Source organism: Delphinapterus leucas, unplaced genomic scaffold, assembly GCF_059928025.1.
Source record: "Delphinapterus leucas isolate spDelLeu-1000000601 "Yukka" unplaced genomic scaffold, BTC_Dleu_Yukka2 spDelLeu_asBTCV2_sq72, whole genome shotgun sequence".
NCBI classification, from domain to species: Eukaryota; Metazoa; Chordata; class Mammalia; order Artiodactyla; family Monodontidae; genus Delphinapterus; species Delphinapterus leucas.
Window position 1 is genome coordinate 489,121 of NW_028322281.1, and position 18,594 is coordinate 507,714.

General features: G+C 38.8%; 1 protein-coding gene across 4 annotated transcripts in view; it reads left to right on the plus strand.

The window, feature by feature from the left end:
- The window catches only part of CYB5R4 (cytochrome b5 reductase 4), an 84,229-nt gene that overhangs the window by 7,353 nt on the left and 58,282 nt on the right, over positions 1 to 18,594 (plus strand). For 3 of the 4 annotated variants that reach the window (XM_089906134.1, XM_089906133.1, XM_022590287.3), the window contains exon 3: positions 18,335 to 18,435. In XM_089906134.1, the coding sequence (XP_089762260.1) occupies positions 18,335 to 18,435 (101 nt within the window). Of the gene's footprint in view, positions 1 to 13,144; positions 13,540 to 18,334; positions 18,436 to 18,594 lie in introns of all 4 variants that reach the window. The other variant, XM_022590288.2, reaches the window with a different exon arrangement.

Sequence of the window (18,594 nt, forward strand, 5' to 3'; positions counted from 1 at the left end):
ATGATTTGAATGGATGCCACTCTTCCGGTAAGGTTGTTGATTTAAGGATAAATTCTTTTAAAGTTTCTGTTGGAGAATGTATTCTACCCTACTAATAATTAGGCTTTCCTCCCCCACCCCCCCCGATTGCAAAGTAAGATGTGTCTTTTTTTTTTTTTTCCCTTTTGACAGAGTTTGGTTTTTAATGTTAATAAAGCAACATTTGATTTAGGCCCTGCCCTGGGACCCTCCACTCTAGGAGGAGAAGATAAATAACTGATAGACAAGTCTGAGTGAAGTGCCCTACGAGGGCTATAAAGAAAGTGATGTCAGATTGCAGGGAGGGAGACGTGTGGGTTAGGAAAATCAGAGACTCTTTTGTGATAGAGATAAGCCTTGAAAGGGTAGACAGGATTTCAACCGGAAGGGAGGGGGAAGTACACCCAAGCGGAGGGAAATGCTAACCAAGGGTCTAGACACAGAAAAGCTGGAGGTATGTTCTGGAGCTTAGGCTGCCTGTTGGAGAATTATAAGAAAGAAAACTCTGAAGGCATGTTAGGGCAGATTATGGAGGACCTTGAAAGCCAAGCTGAGAAATGTGTTCTTAATTTTGATGGCAGTGTGAACTGTTGGAGGTGCTTGAATGTGGGGACAGAGAAGGCCTTGGAAAAGGTAGTCTGGTGGTGGGCATAGTGAATTGAAATGAGACTAGGAAAGCATTTAGCTCTTACAGAAGTTCAGGTGGTAATAGGTGAACCAGGATGTTGACAAAGGCAGCAAAGTAGGATGAATGAGGATGACAGACAAAGTAGGATGACAGACAAATTCCCGGTAATTTCTAACACAGTCCTCTATGAAAGTAGAAGAAAGCACAGGACTGAATGTAATTGTCTTTTTCTTCTTAGCTGTTCTAATTTAAAATGTTAGTGATACCTTCTTAAAGGGAATGTATGCCAATTTAGCTTTGAAGGTCAGTGCTAATGTTTGGACCCAAGTTTTAATCAAAGCTCTACCACAGGGAAGCATGGTATCAAGGTATATATTTTTTTCTTTTTTTAAAGTATTGGATTCTTCATTTTCTAACAATTGCCCCATTTTTAGATCAGTTCAAATTTCAGCTTGATCAGACCAAGGGAGGACACAGTGTCTCTTTAGAAAATATACACTTTGGCATGGGTTTTTATAGCTAATATTTGGGGGACTTTTTTTTTTTTTGAGTACATAGCTGTTCTGCTTAATGTTCAGGTGTGCTAAATCTAGTCACGTTCGTAAAAATGATGGTGTAAAAAGAGCACTTGGCTGGCAGCTGACTGTAAAATGTGGGCATTGGTCTGGAATGATCTCAAAGGCAGGTTTATGGAGTTTCTGATATGTTCACTTAATTCTCACCTTTCTCTGTAAAGTATGTAATTCCTATAATGCAATAGGAGTTAATTGGGACATTGAGGGACTGGATGGGAGAGAGATAGCTTTTTCAAAAATTTTGTTGAATTTCCCGTTAATTCATGCAATTGTAGTTTTCTCTTTTATTGCTATTTCTCTCTGTCTCTCTCTCAAGAACTAAAGGTGATTTACAAATATGTGAAGCTTTGAACACGAACATTTAGGTGTTTGAATAAAAATCTAAATCACTAATCTGTGAGAGCTCTGTAGAGCCTAGATCAGACTTTGTTTTTTCTGTAGTATATTTTACTGTAGTATGTAATCAGTGTGGGTAATGATGTATTAAGTCATGAAATCATCTTTTGGCATCATTTTAATCTTAGGGTGAGGGGAAGTGTGGCCTGATACTCAATAACAGTCCATTTAAATAAATGATATTTCTAAAAAGTTGATTACAGTAAATATATTGGCCATTCTGCTGTTAAAAATTTAGTGAAGGGCTTCCCTGGTGGCGCAGTAGTTGAGAGTCCGCCTGCCGATGCAGGGGACACGGGTTCGTGGCCCAGTCTGGGAAGATCCCACATGCCGTGGAGCGACTAGGCCCATGAGCCATGGCCGCTGAGCCTGCACGTCCGGAGCCTGTGCTCCGCAACGGCAGAGGCCACAACAGTGAGAGGCCCGCGTACCGCAAAAAAAAAAAAAAAAAATTTAGTGAATGCAGTTCCCCAGGTGGGATTTAATGGATTTCATTTATAACTTAGAAATGAATATACTTTGATTTCTCCTAATGCTGATTGTCATATGCTAGTAAATTGAAGAGGCCTGCTTGAGACCATTGTAAAAGTGACTTTTAATGGGTTTGTATTTTTCATGCTTCAATAACTAAAAAATCTTGGCAGATTGATTCCAAGAAATGGTATTTTTCCATTACCGTTTCCTAGATTTCTAGGTTCATTTACAGTAAACTTTTAAAAAATTTACTTGTATGACAGTAGAGTAAATTTTTATGAGTGCATCAATCCTCATTATTCCTGGGTTTCAAATTTGCCTACTCACTAAAATTTATTTGTAACCCCCAAATCAGCACTCATAGTGCTTTCATAGTAATTTGAAGACGTGCACAGTGCAGTGAAAAATTGTTGCTGCCCGAGCACACGTTCCTAGCCGAGGTCAGACAAGGCAATGTTCTGCCTTCTTGTTCCAGCTGTCTTACAAGTGTCTTTTTTGCCGTTTTTTTAGTGCGACATTTTTCACATCCTGTGCTTTTCGTTGGTGATTTCACTGTATACATGCCCCCCGCCCCACAAGGAGAGTGCTGAAGTGCTGTCCCAAGAATGCGGTCATGTGCCTTCCGGAGAAAATATCTGTTAGATGAGCTTTGTTCAGCCATGAGTCATAGTGCTGTTGGCTATGAATTCAGCGTTCATGAATCTACAGTATGTATTGAATAATATGTCAAGCAGAACATACATTAAACAAGGTTATGTTTTGATTGGTTGACAAAAATGTGACCAGGGCCTTGCAGGAACCTCACCTTGTATTAATATTTTCCCTTAGGAGCAGTGGTTCAGTGTTGGCTAATTCAGTGTTTGAAGTGAGTTTGAGGAACGTTAACTGCCTAGAGTAATGAGAATTGACTGTGGTTCTTTAGGTTATCTTTTATTTATACTTCAGTAATAATAAAGTAAAATAAGTTTTATACTTTTTAGGTTAGATTCAAACCCACCAAGAAGAGAGCTGACTTTTTTTAACACCAAGTTCTTTTCTCCAGGTTTCCTTAGCTCCCTGCTTCAGTGCTGTTTTGAGAAACTAGTATTTCTGTCTCTAGCTGAGAAACTTTTTCTATCTGAAAATTTTCTTCTAGAAGCAGTTTTTCAAGTTTGGAACTAATGCTTTAATATATAATAGAAGGTATTATCACAGTAATATAGAGTGCCTGTAAACAATACTGTATTGTTATTCCAGTTAGCTCAACTATTCTGTACATTGTCTGCTTTGTGTAACAGCCTCCTTACTTGCTTCTTGACAGTTTGCAGGTTCTCGAACAACTCCCTTCTGCTATCACTTGCTTGTTTAGGAAATACAAACCAACATTTTTTCAGGTCTATTTCCCTTTATTCATCCATTTCTAATCTAATCTGTAGGTTCTCAGGTTGCCTATTATATACCACTTATGCAGGTAATCTAGTCTGTTGATTTTATTCTGTCCTACTGACATATGAGACCATTCCATTTCTTTTACTTTTACTCTGTCTTTATCTCCTTAATTGTTATTCAATCTCTTCTTTCTTTTTTTGACTTTTCCTCTCTCTGTACCGCCCTTTCCATTCACTAAAAATCCACTAGAGGGGAAAAAACTGGTGTTCTGGGCGAGTGGAGGAGGGCCTCATCTAACCCTCAGGTGTTTTGCTTGATTGACACAGTGGTTTACAGACTTCAGCCAACATTTAGACATTTCCTTTATAAGAAAGTTTTTGATTACAAATTCAATTTTAAAGAAATTTTTAGGGCAATTCAAATTTTCTCTTTTTCTTGTGTCAGTTTTTATAAGTTACGTTTCTCAGTATATTTGTTAATTTCATCTGTTATTTACCATGTTGGCATAAAGTTGTTTATAACATGCTCTTATTATCTCTTTAATGTCTTTAGGTTCTATAGTGATAGACCCTTTTTCATTCCTAATATTGATAGTCTTTGGTTTTTTTTCTTTATCAGTCTTACCAGAAGTTTATCAGTCTTAACTTTTGGCTTTGATTTTCTCTGTTCCTTGTCCATTTTCTATTCACTGATTTCTACTCTTGTTACTGGGGAGGTGACTGTTTTAATTTCTCTTCTTCAACATTGGCATCTATACTTCTGTGGTGATAATTTGCTTGCAATAACTCTTGTTATAGTCTTAGTTAATGTCTGAATTACCTGGTAGCAGGAAATTCAGTGTTGGGATTTTTATCCCAATTTACATTTTAGCTGTTGCCATTATCTTTTTACCAGAGAGTTTTGCTCACTTAAACTTATTATCCAGTCACATAATTCTCAGATTTTTAATTAAAATCACGTATATAGCTCAGTATTCTTTATAAGAAGTGTTTTCTGTTTTTAAACAGCTTAGCAGGGTGATGATGTATGAGATCTGTGCTATGTGCTAAGTGTTTACTTTTCCCAACAAACCTGTGAAGTAGGTATTCTGATTCACGGATGGAGGCACGGAAGCTTAGCGAATCCTCATTTTCCAAATGATGAAACTGCAGCTGAGAAAGTATATTAGTGGGGACTCATGGATGTAAGTGGCAGAAACTCCAGCCTAACTTGGTTTAAGCAGAAGGCTAAAAAGTTACACGTGGAGCTGACTTGAGGTGAGGATTGGTACAGGGGCTCAGGTGGTGTCCTCAGGATCTGCTTTCACACTGTCTTGTCAGTTTCCCTTCTGGGCTTGCTCCATTTTAGGACTGACTCTTCACAGCAGCAAGATGACCACAGCAACTGTAACCCCAGTTCTTTTCAGGTTCTCTTCCTTTTATCTAATAGCTAAAAGAAAAGCCTTGGAATTGGCTCCGATTGGCACCGTTTTGATCATGTTCTCGTTGCTGGAACCGTAGTTCTATTTAGGGGGAAATGGTGTACTTAATCACTTAAACCTAGGTCACAAGTTCATCCTGTAGCCTAGAGAGGGGCCACAGTGAAGAGTCAGGGAGGAGGATGTGGCTCCTTGAAGAAAAACTGCTGCTGTTGCTGGAAGGGGAGTGGACGCTGGGTAGGGAAAACATTAATGCCCGCTGCAGAGCATAGAGTAACTTGCCAAAGCCATAGCTGATGAGAGTAGAGCCAGTATTTTAACCTAGGCAACCTGATTCTAAGCTGTTATGCTTGAACTACACTGTACTGCTTCCTGTTTTATCATATTCAACTCTAGATTGGATCCTGGCCTAGCCTTTATGCGTAACTCACTTTGAGTGCCATTCATGAATTAATTTATTATGAAATTACGATGGAGTGCCTGTTACTTGTAGCTCTTCCCTTGTGCTAAATAGCATTGCTAATTAACAGTCATACAGGATAGCCTTCCAAGACAATTTTTATTTTTAGTAATTTAATGAAATATAGCTTTTGCTTTCTGTGTGACTTTGTGTGTAGTTGTCATTCATAAAAAATAGAGACTATAGGTTTTAACTTTTTCTTTCTCTATATTGGTTCACTCGTTTAATCAGTATTTCTTGGGGTCTACTATGTTTCATGCATGATACCAGGTTCTGGGGAGTGACATGGAAATTTAAAACAGAGCTGGCCCCTGCTCATGGAATTCACAATCTGGCAGGGAACACAAAGTGTTACTCAAGTCTGAGGAGTATTGTGAAGGAGAGGTCTGCTGTGCTAAGAGTGAAGATTCCAGGAGATTGAGTAGAGATGAAAGGTAAATGGGCATTAACCAGGCAGAGAGGAAGGGGAACGATATTACAGGTTCCGGAAAAAGCACGTGCAAAGTCTAGGTGGTGTGATTGTGTGAGAGAAAGAGCCCAAGTGCAACACATAGGTGTTCACTGTGAATATGAGGAACTTCAAGTTAGTGATACCTGTATTCTTTCTTCTCAGTTTCTTGTATTGGAAAGTCAAAGACATCATTCTTTCTAAGGCACACTCTTTTCTAAGGCTTGGCCCTTTATGTGCTCTTATCAGTCCTCTCCAGCGTCTTCTGTGACCTCAGGTAGTTGTTTATCCTACATTGTTGAAACACCCTCAGTTCTTTCCTTTCTTTCTTCCAACAGCTTCTTCCTTTCAGTCTCCTCATTTTTTCTGGTCCTCTTGGACTTTGCTTCTTCCCCTGGACTTTCTTCCTTAGTATTTGATGTATGTCCTCTGTTAGAACATCTATAACGTTTTTGGGCCATTTCTTCTATTTTTGTCTTTTTATTTAAATTGAGTTTCAGGGTATTAATATGCAGCTTCTCTCCCTACCCCTAGCATCTAGTACAGGGCATGGCTCATGGGCAGTGTTCAGTAAATATCCTTTGAATCACATGTAGGACTTTTAAACCACATATGGTAGGGATATTTTAATGATTTCACAAAATAGTGACCAGTTGAGGGACTTTCATTATTGCTGTTTCCAGGTTATTGGCTCTTAGAGTTAGGGAATATATCAATTCCTTAATCAAAAAGTTTGTTATTTCTGGACAGTTTTCTGATATATACTCATGGTCAGTTATTCATTTTTGAGCTCATAGAATGTGAGCTGCAGCCTGATGGGGATCCTATGTTCTCTCTCCTTTGTACAGCTTCATATTTCCTTTTGCAGACTTTGCACACTATAGGGGTTAAGTAAATATTGGAGATTTCTTCAGGGCCATTTTTTGCCATTAATATTTTCAATTAAACCTTCTATTTTGAAAAAGCTTCAGACTTTAAAAAAAAGTTGCAAAAGTGATGCTGTGAACTCTAGAAACCCTTCACATGGCTAGATTCACCCATTGTTGACATAGTCATCATTATATTTTAATGAATCCATTTTATCTTCACTACTAACTTATTCTTTATACCTTTTTGTCATCTTTGTTTTAGTCATTGCTGTAAGGGTTTATGATACACAATTTTAATTTATCACAGTCTACCTTCAAATAATATTATACCATTTTACATACAGTGTAAGAATATACTTCCATTTCCTTCTCCAGCGTCTTGTGCTATTATTGTTATTCATTCCGCATATGCTATAAATCCTGTGACATGTTACTATTTTTGCTTTAGACAGTCACTTATCTTTTAAAGAGATTAAGAAAATGAAAAAAATTACCCACATTTTTACCATATTCAGTGCTTGGTATATTTTTGTGTTGATCCAGATTTCCCTTAAAGAACTGACTTTCACATTTCTTGCACTACAGATTTGCTGGCAATGAATTCTCAGCTTTTGTTCATCTGAAAACATCTTTATTTTGCCTTCATTTTGAGGATACATTATAATTGGGTATAAAATTCTAGGTTGACAGTTTATTTTCCTCAGCGCTTTAAAAATGTCACTCCATCTTCTAGTTTGCATAGATGAGGACTCTGTTGTCAATTTTTTTTTTGAGGTACACGGGCCTCTCACTGTCGTGGCCTCTCCCGTTGCGGAGCACAGGCTCCGGATGCGCAGGCTCAGCGGCCATGGCTCACGGGCCCAGCCGCTCCGCAGCATGTGGGATCCTCCTGGACACGAACCCGTGTCCCCTGCATTGGCAGGCGGACTCTCAACAGCTGCACCACCAGGGAAGCCCTTGTTGTCATTCTTAATTGTTTTCCTGTAGAATGTAAGGCTTCTTTCTTCTCTGACTGCCTTTAAAATTTTACTTTGCTTTTCAGCAGTTTGATTATGATGTGGTTTTCCTTTTATTTTTTCTGCTTGGGGTTCTCTAAATTAACTTTAGGAAGTTTTGGGCCATTATCTCTTCAAATACTTCTACTCTTCTTTTGGGATTCCAGTTCCATATACGTTAGCCTGTATTGTTCCACAGCTCTTAGATGCACCATTCTGTTTTTTCACTCATTTTTTTCTTTGTGTTTCAGTTTGATCATTTTTGTTGACTTTTCTACAAGTTTATTTTTTCCTCTATTGTGTCTAGTCTTCTGATTAACTCATCAGAGGAATTCTTCATTCTGATATCATGTTTTTCATTTTTTGTGTTTTCATTAGGCTTCTTTGTATAGCTTTCATCTCTGTGCTGAAATTTCCCGTTTATTAAGTGTCAACTTTATTTTCTACTAGATCTTTTAATATATTAATTAGAGTTATTTTAATGTATCTGTCCTATAAGTTCCAGTATATGCACCATCTCTAAGTCTGGTTGTATTGCTGTTTTTCTCTGTTGACAGTGGGTTTTAACATTTTGAAAAATGTGTCTTACAATTTTTTGATTGTGTGTTACACATTGAATATAGATGAACAGTAGAACTTGAGAACTGAGTATAAATACTCAGAGATGGTACACTTTTGGATGTGAGGGTGATCTGGCTGCGACATCTGTCACCCCATTGATCACCAGGGTTGATTCGGCTGATCTGGATGGCTAGGCGGGTCTCCCCTTTCTCCCTCACCACTCCATGTGCATCCCTCTTGAAGCTGCATGCTTGGTTGAAGAGGATGACCTTGCCCAATAGAGGGGGACTGTTCTTCCGTCAAGGGTATATGAGTAGCTGCGCTCCCCTGCTAGAACCTGCAAACAAGCTCTCAGGGTCATTTGTAGGAGAACATAGGGTAGTCAAGCTTCCAATACTCCACACACATCCAAATGAGCTGCTGCATGTGGCAGTCTGCCTTTCTTTAACAGAAGGAAAAAAAAAAAGAAATGGTACACTTTTTCTGGCAATTAGGTTGAGTCAGCTTAGTTAGTACTTGATCTGGGTTTGGGGTTGTTGTTATTGTTGTCATTGGTGCACCACTGACTTCAGATTCCTCCAGCAGTAGGTTACTGCTACCTTGTTTTGGATGCGGGGCTTAGTGTTGGAGGATTTTTTCATTGTCCCTGTTCTACTCTTCTTAACTGACAGCTTGCCCTATATACTTGCATAGGGTCTGTCACCATGTTCTTGCTCCTCTCCCAGTGGCAGACTGCTCTTACTTGTTGTTTGATGTAAGACTTGTGGTGGTAGAAGGGGTGTTGCAGTTTTCCTGTTTCAGCCTCAGTCTTAGGCAGGTCCTGTTACCTGAGCCCCACGGGCTGAGCTTTCTCAGTGATCCTGTCACTTTCGCACTGCCTCTTACTCAGTGCAGGGTTTAGAATGCAGGCAGATTTCTTGCCCATGGCAGCTGAACTTTGCCTTATATCAGGAGGGGAGGAGGAGGACGGGGCAGAGGGCATGGGGTGTGAGCAATTACTCTGCCTGCCGTCCAGTCCTAGAAGTCATCTGTTTCATATCAGTGTAGGATCTCGGCCTGAGTGGGCTTTCTGTCCCTCCTCTAGTGTTTAGCTTACATTTGCCTAATGTCAATGCAGAGTGAAGGAGGATGTGTGTTTCCTGCCCTATCCAGCAGCAGCTAACCTTTGCCTGATATCAGTGCAGGGACTTGAGGATGGGAGGCTTTACTAGCCCTTCCCAGCAACAGACTGCGTTTGCCGCGTGTCAGGGTTGATCTGCAACATGGGTGAATTTCTTGCTCCTTCCTCAGCAGTAGCTGATCCCCACCTTGTACTCCTGCAGGCCCAAAGTATAGATGGCCTTTTCTCGGTACTCCCGCTCTACCCTCAAGTCTTGGAGCAGGTACTACACACCTGGACCACCTATGGACACCTTTCTCAGGTCTGCCCTGCTCACGCTATTTCCCATGAGCATCTCATGAGGTGCAAGACTATGAAAAAAGAATTGACTGCATGCAGAATCCCTTTGTATCTGAGCCTCTCAGCGTTCTAAATTGGCACTAGTGCACACTGGGCCCTAAAAGAGTTTGTTAAAATTTCCGTTGTTTTATAGCAGCATCTCTTTTGCCTGTGCTCTGTCAAAGGTGAAGTGGTTCATATGTCCGATTTCCTCAGAGGGGCTTGTCACCCTGTGGAATTTAGATATTTGGTTGCCTTACCACATCACCTCACCGATAGACTCAGAAACTTGCAGCGTTTTGGGACTTCGCTGGTGGCGCAGTGGTTAAGAATCCACCTGCCAATGCAGGGGACACAGGTTCGAGCCCTGGTCCGGGAAGACCCCACATGCCATGCAACTACGGAAGCCCGCGTGCCTAGAGCCCATGCTCCGCAACAAGAGAAGCCACCGCGATGAGCAGCCCGCGCACCACAAAGAAGAGTAGCCCCAGCTCGCGGCAACTAGAGAAAGTCTGCGCGCAGCAAGGAAGACCCAACACAGCCAAAAATAAATAAATAAAATAAATAAATTTATATATAAAAAAAAATCCTCAAAAAAAACTTACAGTGTTTTTGGATTATCTGGCTTTTTTCTTTTTGTTAAGGGTGGGAGCAATTTTTTCTTGTGGCTTTCTACTTCTTAAGTTCATCATTATACCTGTTTTTTTTCTTTTCCCAGCCATGCTGCTCAGCTTGCAGATCTTAGTTCCCCGACCAGAGAATGAACCTGGGCCCTCAGCAGTGAAATCGCGGAGTCCTAACCACTGGACTGCCAGGGAATTCCCCATCATTACATCTTAATTAATCTTTGCAGCTGGCTTGTTTCGGGAAATAGGAAATAACTCAAAGCATAAGGATATATTTGGGTTTTTTTTCCAGGTAACTAATAGCAAGGCAGTTCAGTGTTGGTAGCTGTCATTGGTAGCCCTAAGGCACAGGCAAACAGAGGGAAATGATCCCACGTAATAGGAAAGAGTGGGGTAGTCGGAAAACTGATCTTTTAGAGATAGGGTGTCTTGTTTATTACTGGTGTAAGTTGTAAACCCAGTTTAAGAATAGTAAACGTGTCCGGTGCTAGTAATGTTTGGTCATTATTCTCTCTAGGAGCAGTTTGTGGATTTTTTTCAAAATACTCAGAGTGTAACTGACTGCTCAGACTGTTGGTTAATTTTTCATGCTTTCACAGGTCAGTTTACTTTTAATGAAGCTTAAATGTCAGGGCTCTTTTTCCTAATACTAATAATGTAACATAAGATGACCTTTGATAATTATGGCCAGTCAACCTTGTGAAGTGCTTGGAGGCCTTTATTACATTCCATTTAAATTTTCCTGGGCAAACTGAGGCATTCAGATCAGATTCTTTTAGCTCTTTTGTTAATTAGACTGGCCATCATTGAAGTCGTTTGGTGCAGTTTGAAGCTCTAAGTTATATTCAGGACAGTTGCTGTCTGGTTCTCATTTCTCTGAGGTAGTGCTGGTCTCATTTCTAGTCTTTTTTTTTTTTCCCTCTTAAAAACTGTGCACCAGAGCTTGGCAGTTAATAAGTACTTAAGATACTAATTTTAATTTCAGAGACTTCTGTCAAATGTTCTGCCTCTTCATAGTGAGAGTGATGGCCCAGAAAGGTGAATGGAAGTTCCACGTGTACGGGCAGAACATTTTTTTATGAGCTGACTGGGGGCAGTGGCAGGGATTCCCAGCCTCTACTATATGTAAATCTTGTCTTCTAGGCTACAATCTTCTAATCTGCCAATAACTGCTGCTGCGATGGGTGGTGGGAGGTGGATCTTAGTGTTCTGACACGTAGACTTTTACTTCTCATTTTTAGTTCAAGCCCCTCCTCCACTAATAGCCACCTCCCTGAGTGTAATGTGTCTCTGGTTCCTTGTCTCTAGAGAGTAAACCTACACTTCTTGTGGGTTGGGAAGGGGGCTTATTACTTGGTTGCCTCCTGCACCCTCACTTTCAGAACTACCTGGATTACTGATTACTCCACCTTTTGGGGGTTCTGCTGCACATACTGGCTTTGTTTATAGGTTCCCCTCCGATTTACACATAGGCCTTATTTTACCTTTCTTCACTCTGCTAAGTAAATTATTGCTTATCATTTGGCTTTCAGTCTTCCAAAACTTTACTGCTCTCATGTCCTCTTCTGGTTTCTGTGTCTCTGTGGTTTTATGTCTTATTTATTCTTTGTAGTCATTAGGAAGATTGCAGGAATGTGAGAGGCAGTGTGTGCTTTTAATCCCAAAGTCCTGAGATACTCTATTATCCAACACCTTGCAAGCCTACATTCTATTATTCTTAAATACCAAGGCCACATTTACTTTAAATCATTATAAAATCCATTTATCTTTCATTAATATCTTTTCCATTTGTCTCTATTGAAATTAGCAAGATAATTGCCTAGTTTTCTAAAATATTAGGCAGAATTCTGCTCTTAGGTGTAACTGATTAACTCCTTTTGGACTAAAACTCCAGCAAATACTGACTATAAATTGAGGACAACATATTAAAAAAAAAAAACTATCTAAAAACACTGGTGAGCAACCAAAAGCAGACAGAAACTAGAGGGTAATGGCCATCTATATTTAGAAGAATGAACTGTCACTGGGTGAATTGCCATTTCCTGTGGCATTTGATTTGAGGTCATGCCCAAGTTGGTACTGTGAAGGGTGGCTAAAATTCAGATGGAGACTCCCAGTCTTGAGTTGAAGAACTAGATGACAGAGTTTGGGGCATTTGTACTAACTGAAAAATGAGGAAGAAAATCCAGAAAAAGAGATCCAGAGAGGGATATAAACTGTCTAAATCTTGCATACGGACAAACTCTAGGCAGCCTAACTAAGGCTAAAAGGATTGAACAGAGGTTTTAGTTTCCATTCCCCCAAAGGGGAAACAGAGTTGAGAGTTTGAGGCCAGTCAAGTTAATTGCCTACTAAAACAGTCAGTACTCTTTGGAGGAATGTAACAGAATCCAGAATTTCTACAACATACTATTTACAGTGGCCAGAATATAATCCAAAGTTTCTAGACATGCTCAAGAGAAAAGGCAGTTATTAGAGACTGACCCTGAGATGATCCGGATGTTGAATTTAGTTCACAAGGATTTTAAAGCACCTATTACAGCAATACTCAAGGAAGTAGGGGAACATAGATATATAATGAATGAACAAATAGGAAATCTCATCATTGTTCATAATGAATGAACAAATAGGAGACTATAAAAAATGGGAATGTAGAACTGAGAAATACAATATATGAAGTAAAACATTTTACCAAATGGGCCTAATAGCAAACTGGACCTAACAAAAAGGAAGCTTAGTGAACTGGCAGATAGATTAATAGAAATTATCTGTAGAACAGAGAGGAAAATGACCCAAAGTAAAATGAATGGAGGCTCAGGGACCTCTGGGATAAAATAGAAATGTCTAATATATATTTATTTGGAATTCCAGAAGGAGAGGAATGACAGAATGGAACAGAAAAATATTTGAAGAAATATTGGCCAAAATTTTTCCAAATTTGGTGAAAGACATAAAATTGTCAATTCAGAAGCTTAGCAAAACCACACATGATCAATGCAAAGAAAATCACATAGGGACATGATATTCAGACTGTTGAAAGCCAAAGATAAAATCTTGAGAACAGCCAGAAGAAAAACACCTGGATGCTATAAGAAGGACTGCTGAAGAGAATAAAATAACACCATCAACTCTGAATTCTATATCATTAAAGATACTCTAAGGATGAAGATGAAATAAAGACTTTTTTGGATAAACAAAAACTACGAACTTAGTATCAGCAGACCTATACTACAAGGAGCTCTAAAGGAAATCCATCAGGTTAAAGGGTAATGATACCAGATGGAAACTCAGATCTTTAGGAAATAGTAAATATGTGAGGAAAGAGACAGGATTACTTTTTTTCCTCTTATCTTTTAAAAAATACATGACTTTCTAAAGCAAAACTATAACATTGTATTGTGGGGTTACATAAAGTATCAGGGATGGAGGGTGGTAAATTGTTCTTACATGTGAAGGGGTACAACATTGACTCAAGTAAACTGGTTAAACTTAGGGATATATATTGTAACCCCTAGAACAGTCACTTATAATGCAGATAGGTATACTAAAAAGCCAATAGATAAAATGAAATTCTCAAAAAACATTTGGTTAGCCCAAAAGAAGTCAGGGAAAGAGGAATAGAGACAAAAACAGAAAACTTGAAGGAAAAAAAAAGAAGAAAACTTGGGGCTGAGGAGGGAGACTAATAAGATGGTAGCTCTGAATTCAGTCACATCAGTAACTAATTTAAGTGTAAATGGACCAGTTATTCTAATTGAAAGATAAGGGATTTTCTGTGTGTGTATATGTATCAAGACCTAACTACATGATATCTGTGAGAGATATACTTTAAATATAAAGACACAGGTTGAAAATAAATGTGTAGGAAAAAGTATACTATCTAAATAGTAAATATAGGGAATTCCCTGGTGGTCCAGTGGTTAGGACTTGGCGCTTTCCCTGCCCTGGGCCTGGGTTCAGTCCTTGGTCGGGGAACTAAGATCCCGCAAGGCATGTGGCATGGCCAAAAAAACCCCAAAACGGTAAATATAGTAAGATTGGGCTAGATTAATAGCAGATAAAAAACTATTACCAAAGAAAAGACTCTTACTAGAGATAAAGACATTTTATAATGTTGAAAGGGTCATTAGGAAGACTTTATGCCTGATAACAAAGCTTCAAAATACATGAAGCAAACATTAATAGAATTGAAAGAAAAAATTCAAATCCATAACCATTGTTGTGTATTTTAACACCCTCTTAGCAGTTGTTAGAACTAGATAAACATCAGACGTAAAATAATGAAAACAATATGCAGTTTCTTTACTGAACACAAGATGGCAAAGTAGTCACAGTACTTGCAAAAATGGATCTGTGTTTTTGAATACAGTGAAATATGCCATGATTTTACTATGTGAGCACACCCTTTTCCTTCATTTATTGTAGAGCCAACAAAATGAACAGTGGTGATTAGTGAAATAAACAGGAATACTGCAGTATAGTAGCATAATACTTTGTATATACATGATAGACGTTAAATAAACTTTTGTTGAATTAATGTAATGTGGGGCTTTGGAGTTACATTTGTGTTTGAATTTTAAAACAAATTATTTAAAAAGCTAATTATAAAATTACCACTTTTACTTATAGCAGTAGTTCTCAAACTTTTTGGTTTTAAGATCCGTTTACTCCTTTAAAAATTACTGAGGACCCCAAAGAACGTCTATTTATCATGGTCATATCTATTGATGTTTACCCTTCAGAAATTAAAATTGAGAAATTGAAAGAATTTTAAAAATTGATTTAAAAATAAACTCACTGTATGTTATCATAAGTAATAATATTTTCATGAAAAATAACTATATTTTCCAAAACAAAACATAGTGAGAAAGTGACATTGTTTTACATGTTGGCAAATATCTTTAATGTATGGCTTAATAGATAACAACCATATTCTCATATCACCTTCTGCATTTAATCTTGTACACTTGTGAAAGAATTTTTTAAAAAAGGCAGGCAGCATCTTAGTATTGCTATGAAAAAGTTTTGACCTTGGACCACCAAAAGAGTCTTGAGCTTTGCAGGAGCCCCCGGACCATAGTTTGAAACTCTCTGACTTACGACATAGAACAAAGAAAAAGTGAAAAATTACTAGTTAGTGGGTGTGTGGCCTGAACCATGAGATGCCCTTCCCTCCTTATTAGTGGGCTGTCAGGGTTCACATATATGGGTACCTAACCTGAAAAATTGTGGGAGCCCCATCTGGGAGCTAGATTAATAGATATAAAAGGTCCACTTGTGTCTTCCATTGTGCTGTGTCATCTAGAGCTGGGGGTTGAGAATAGTTTGGGTCATGCTGCAATCCAGTTCTGAGTTCAGTTATCTGAGATATGAGGTGTGATTCAGGTTCCACAGGTGGCAAAAGGCTTTTCCTCTCTAGGGGGAGTTGGAGTAGTGACTTAAAAAAGAGAGGTCTGGAATTGGAACCTTCACATATTGCTGCAGAGAATGGAAAACAGTTCCTCAAAAGGTTAAACATAGATTGCTGTGTGACCCAGGAAGTTCACTCCTTGGTATATACTCAACAGAAATACAAATATATGCCCACACAAAGCCATGTGCACAAATGTTCATAGCAGCATTATTCATAAAAGCTAAAAAGTGGAAACAACCTAAATGTCCCCGAGCTGATGGATGGATAACTAAAATGTAGCCCATCCATACATAAAATATTATTCAGCTGGAAAAAGGAATGAAGTACTGATACATGCAACACCATGGATGAACCTTGAAAATAGTATACTAAGTGAGAGAAGGCAAATACAAGAGACCACAAATTGTGTGATTCCATTTATGTGAAATGCCCTAAATATTTAAATCTAAAGAGACAGAAAGTACCTTTGTGGTTACCTGAGGCTGGAGGGGATGGGAGGAATGCTACCTGAAAACTGTTTCTGCATGTTGTTAAATTGTACTGTATGTTATGTGGTCCACGGCCTCTGTATAGGGACTCAGGTCTTTGCAATATCAATATCAAAAACTCGAAGGGAGTCTTCTGCCTTTAAATAACTAATGAGTCTCTGTTTGTTTGTTGCTCCATTTTAATACTTCTTAAGATCTGGTGATGAGACCACTGTAACTAGTATCTCCTTTGGCCTTAGCTGCTAGGAAGTTCAGGACCGCATTTAATTGCTCAACCATAGTAAAACTGTTAGCTAGGCTAGGCAACTGGTATATTTTCTTTTCTTTTACACGTTTTAGTGTGTGTTTTTAAAATTTGTACGCACAAACTTACACAAACTTAAAGTTAATGTATTACTGTAAGATGCCCATAGTCTTTATCAGTAGCAGTTGGGGTTTAAATTACAACAAAAATATACGTGAAAAACCAGAGGCAGCGTTTGCTAAGATGGAAGAGTTCTTTGTGTGTAAAATGGCAACATTAGTTTTCAGGTTATACCTGAAATGATATTGATCCTTGAACTAAGCTTTTCAACAAGCAGTTTTAAACTAGATGTTGTATCTTTAAAAGCCTATTGGGAATAATTCTGATCCTAATCATTACTTCAGACATTTGTGGTCTGTGGAATTGGGAGCATTAAACAATAGCAAAAATTCCTTCTAAATTTGTTGGGGAAAGGTGAATGGGGAAGGAGAGACAGGGGAACCCTGCCAGTTTTTTTTTTTTTTTCTTTTCCTGACTTTTTTGGAGGACTGCTGGAAGAGAGATTTTGTGAATTTACTTCTTTTTGTGAATTGCCTTTAAGCAATTTTACAAAGAAACCTGGACTGCTTGGTTATTTTCCAAAATTAAGCTGGTGGAAAAATTACAGTACCTTTCTTGAGTCTGAAATTCAACTACTTTCCTTCCAAGATTATTATATAGGATGAACATTTTAAATTATCTGAGGTTATTTAAATTCATGGAAGCCATTACATAAGGAATAGTCCTGGATATAAGAAAACCAGTTGTCCTCCTTGCACTCTTGAGGAGTCTTGAGGGCTGGATTTGTCTGCTCTCTAGTTTACTACAAGTGAAGGATTAAAAAGGAATTCACTTCCTTGGGTAGACTATTCATTGAGCTTTTCTCCTATATTTCTTGTTCCCTATTCCTTCTTCTTAAAAAAATAAAAACATAGTTAAATATATGAACAGATAAAGTAAATATTGGGGAAGATGAAAGGATTATTAAGATCTAAATAATAATCTTGGTTCCTTGTGCAACTGCAGAGAAGAATTGTGCTTGCTTTCGCAGACCGTGCCTCAGTGGCCCAGTCACCATCTCAGCCTTTACTGAGATGATCAACATATGGGTGACAGCTCCATTCTTTTTCATCAGATTCTCCTGCCAGGGCAGTAGAGGACGAGGAAGTGGTAATATGAGAGAGAGAGGTGGGGGCAGAGAGAACTGTTAAATATTATATATGGTGTTTCATAATTTCTTTGCCTTAGGAGGCAGTTCTCTATAGGTCTTTGCACACCTGCATAGCTTGCGAGCAGATGCGCCGACTGTCATTGTTCTAGGCAGTCTTTTCAGGGATGTTTGCGTAGTGCACAACCTTAGATGGTAGAGCTAGTGTCTCCCTCTAGAGTAAAGGACAGCTTTGCTTACTGTTCAGTATAATAGAGATCATGTCTCCCTCCACAGCAAAGGGCCAGGTGTATTTACTGCTCTTTAGAAAATGTTCGAGCTTCCTAAGCTCAAGGTTGCTCTTCCGTCACGAAGCACATTGAGTTTACAGGTGTTATCTGGCCCTCTTCACATAGCTCTGTGGGAATTGGGGTTCAGGGAACTCATGCAGATGCTCATATTCTAGTTACCTCTACTGATGTAAGTACTAAGCTCTCCTTTGTTTCTAACCTGGGAGTCTCGTGTTTTCTGTCAGGACCCATGAAACTGGCAGGCTAACTTGTTAGCTTGCAAGTATGGTGAAATCTCAGACCCCTCATATTCTTAATACTTCTAAATAATGGTTTGTTAAATGGAATGTATTTGGAAAAATTTATTGAAACTTCGATTTCTAATTTGTGCAGTTTGTAAGAAGTTCATTTAGGGTGTTATTTCTCCTTATTTGATGTAGGGTTTGTTTATAATGTCAGCCCGTACATGGAGTATCACCCTGGTGGAGAAGAGGAACTTATGAGTGCAGCGGGATCAGATGGTACTGACCTTTTTGACCAGGTAAGGTGCTGAAAGTGACCATTCCCTCACAGTGGAGGAGTGCTCTTAGGTTCAGCAGTGCGACAGTGGTAGAAAGAAAGAAAATAGTGGCATAAATTTCAGACGTGTGGCTTGAATTTTGAAGTGTGGGAAGATGCTCATAAGTAACAACTGTTCATT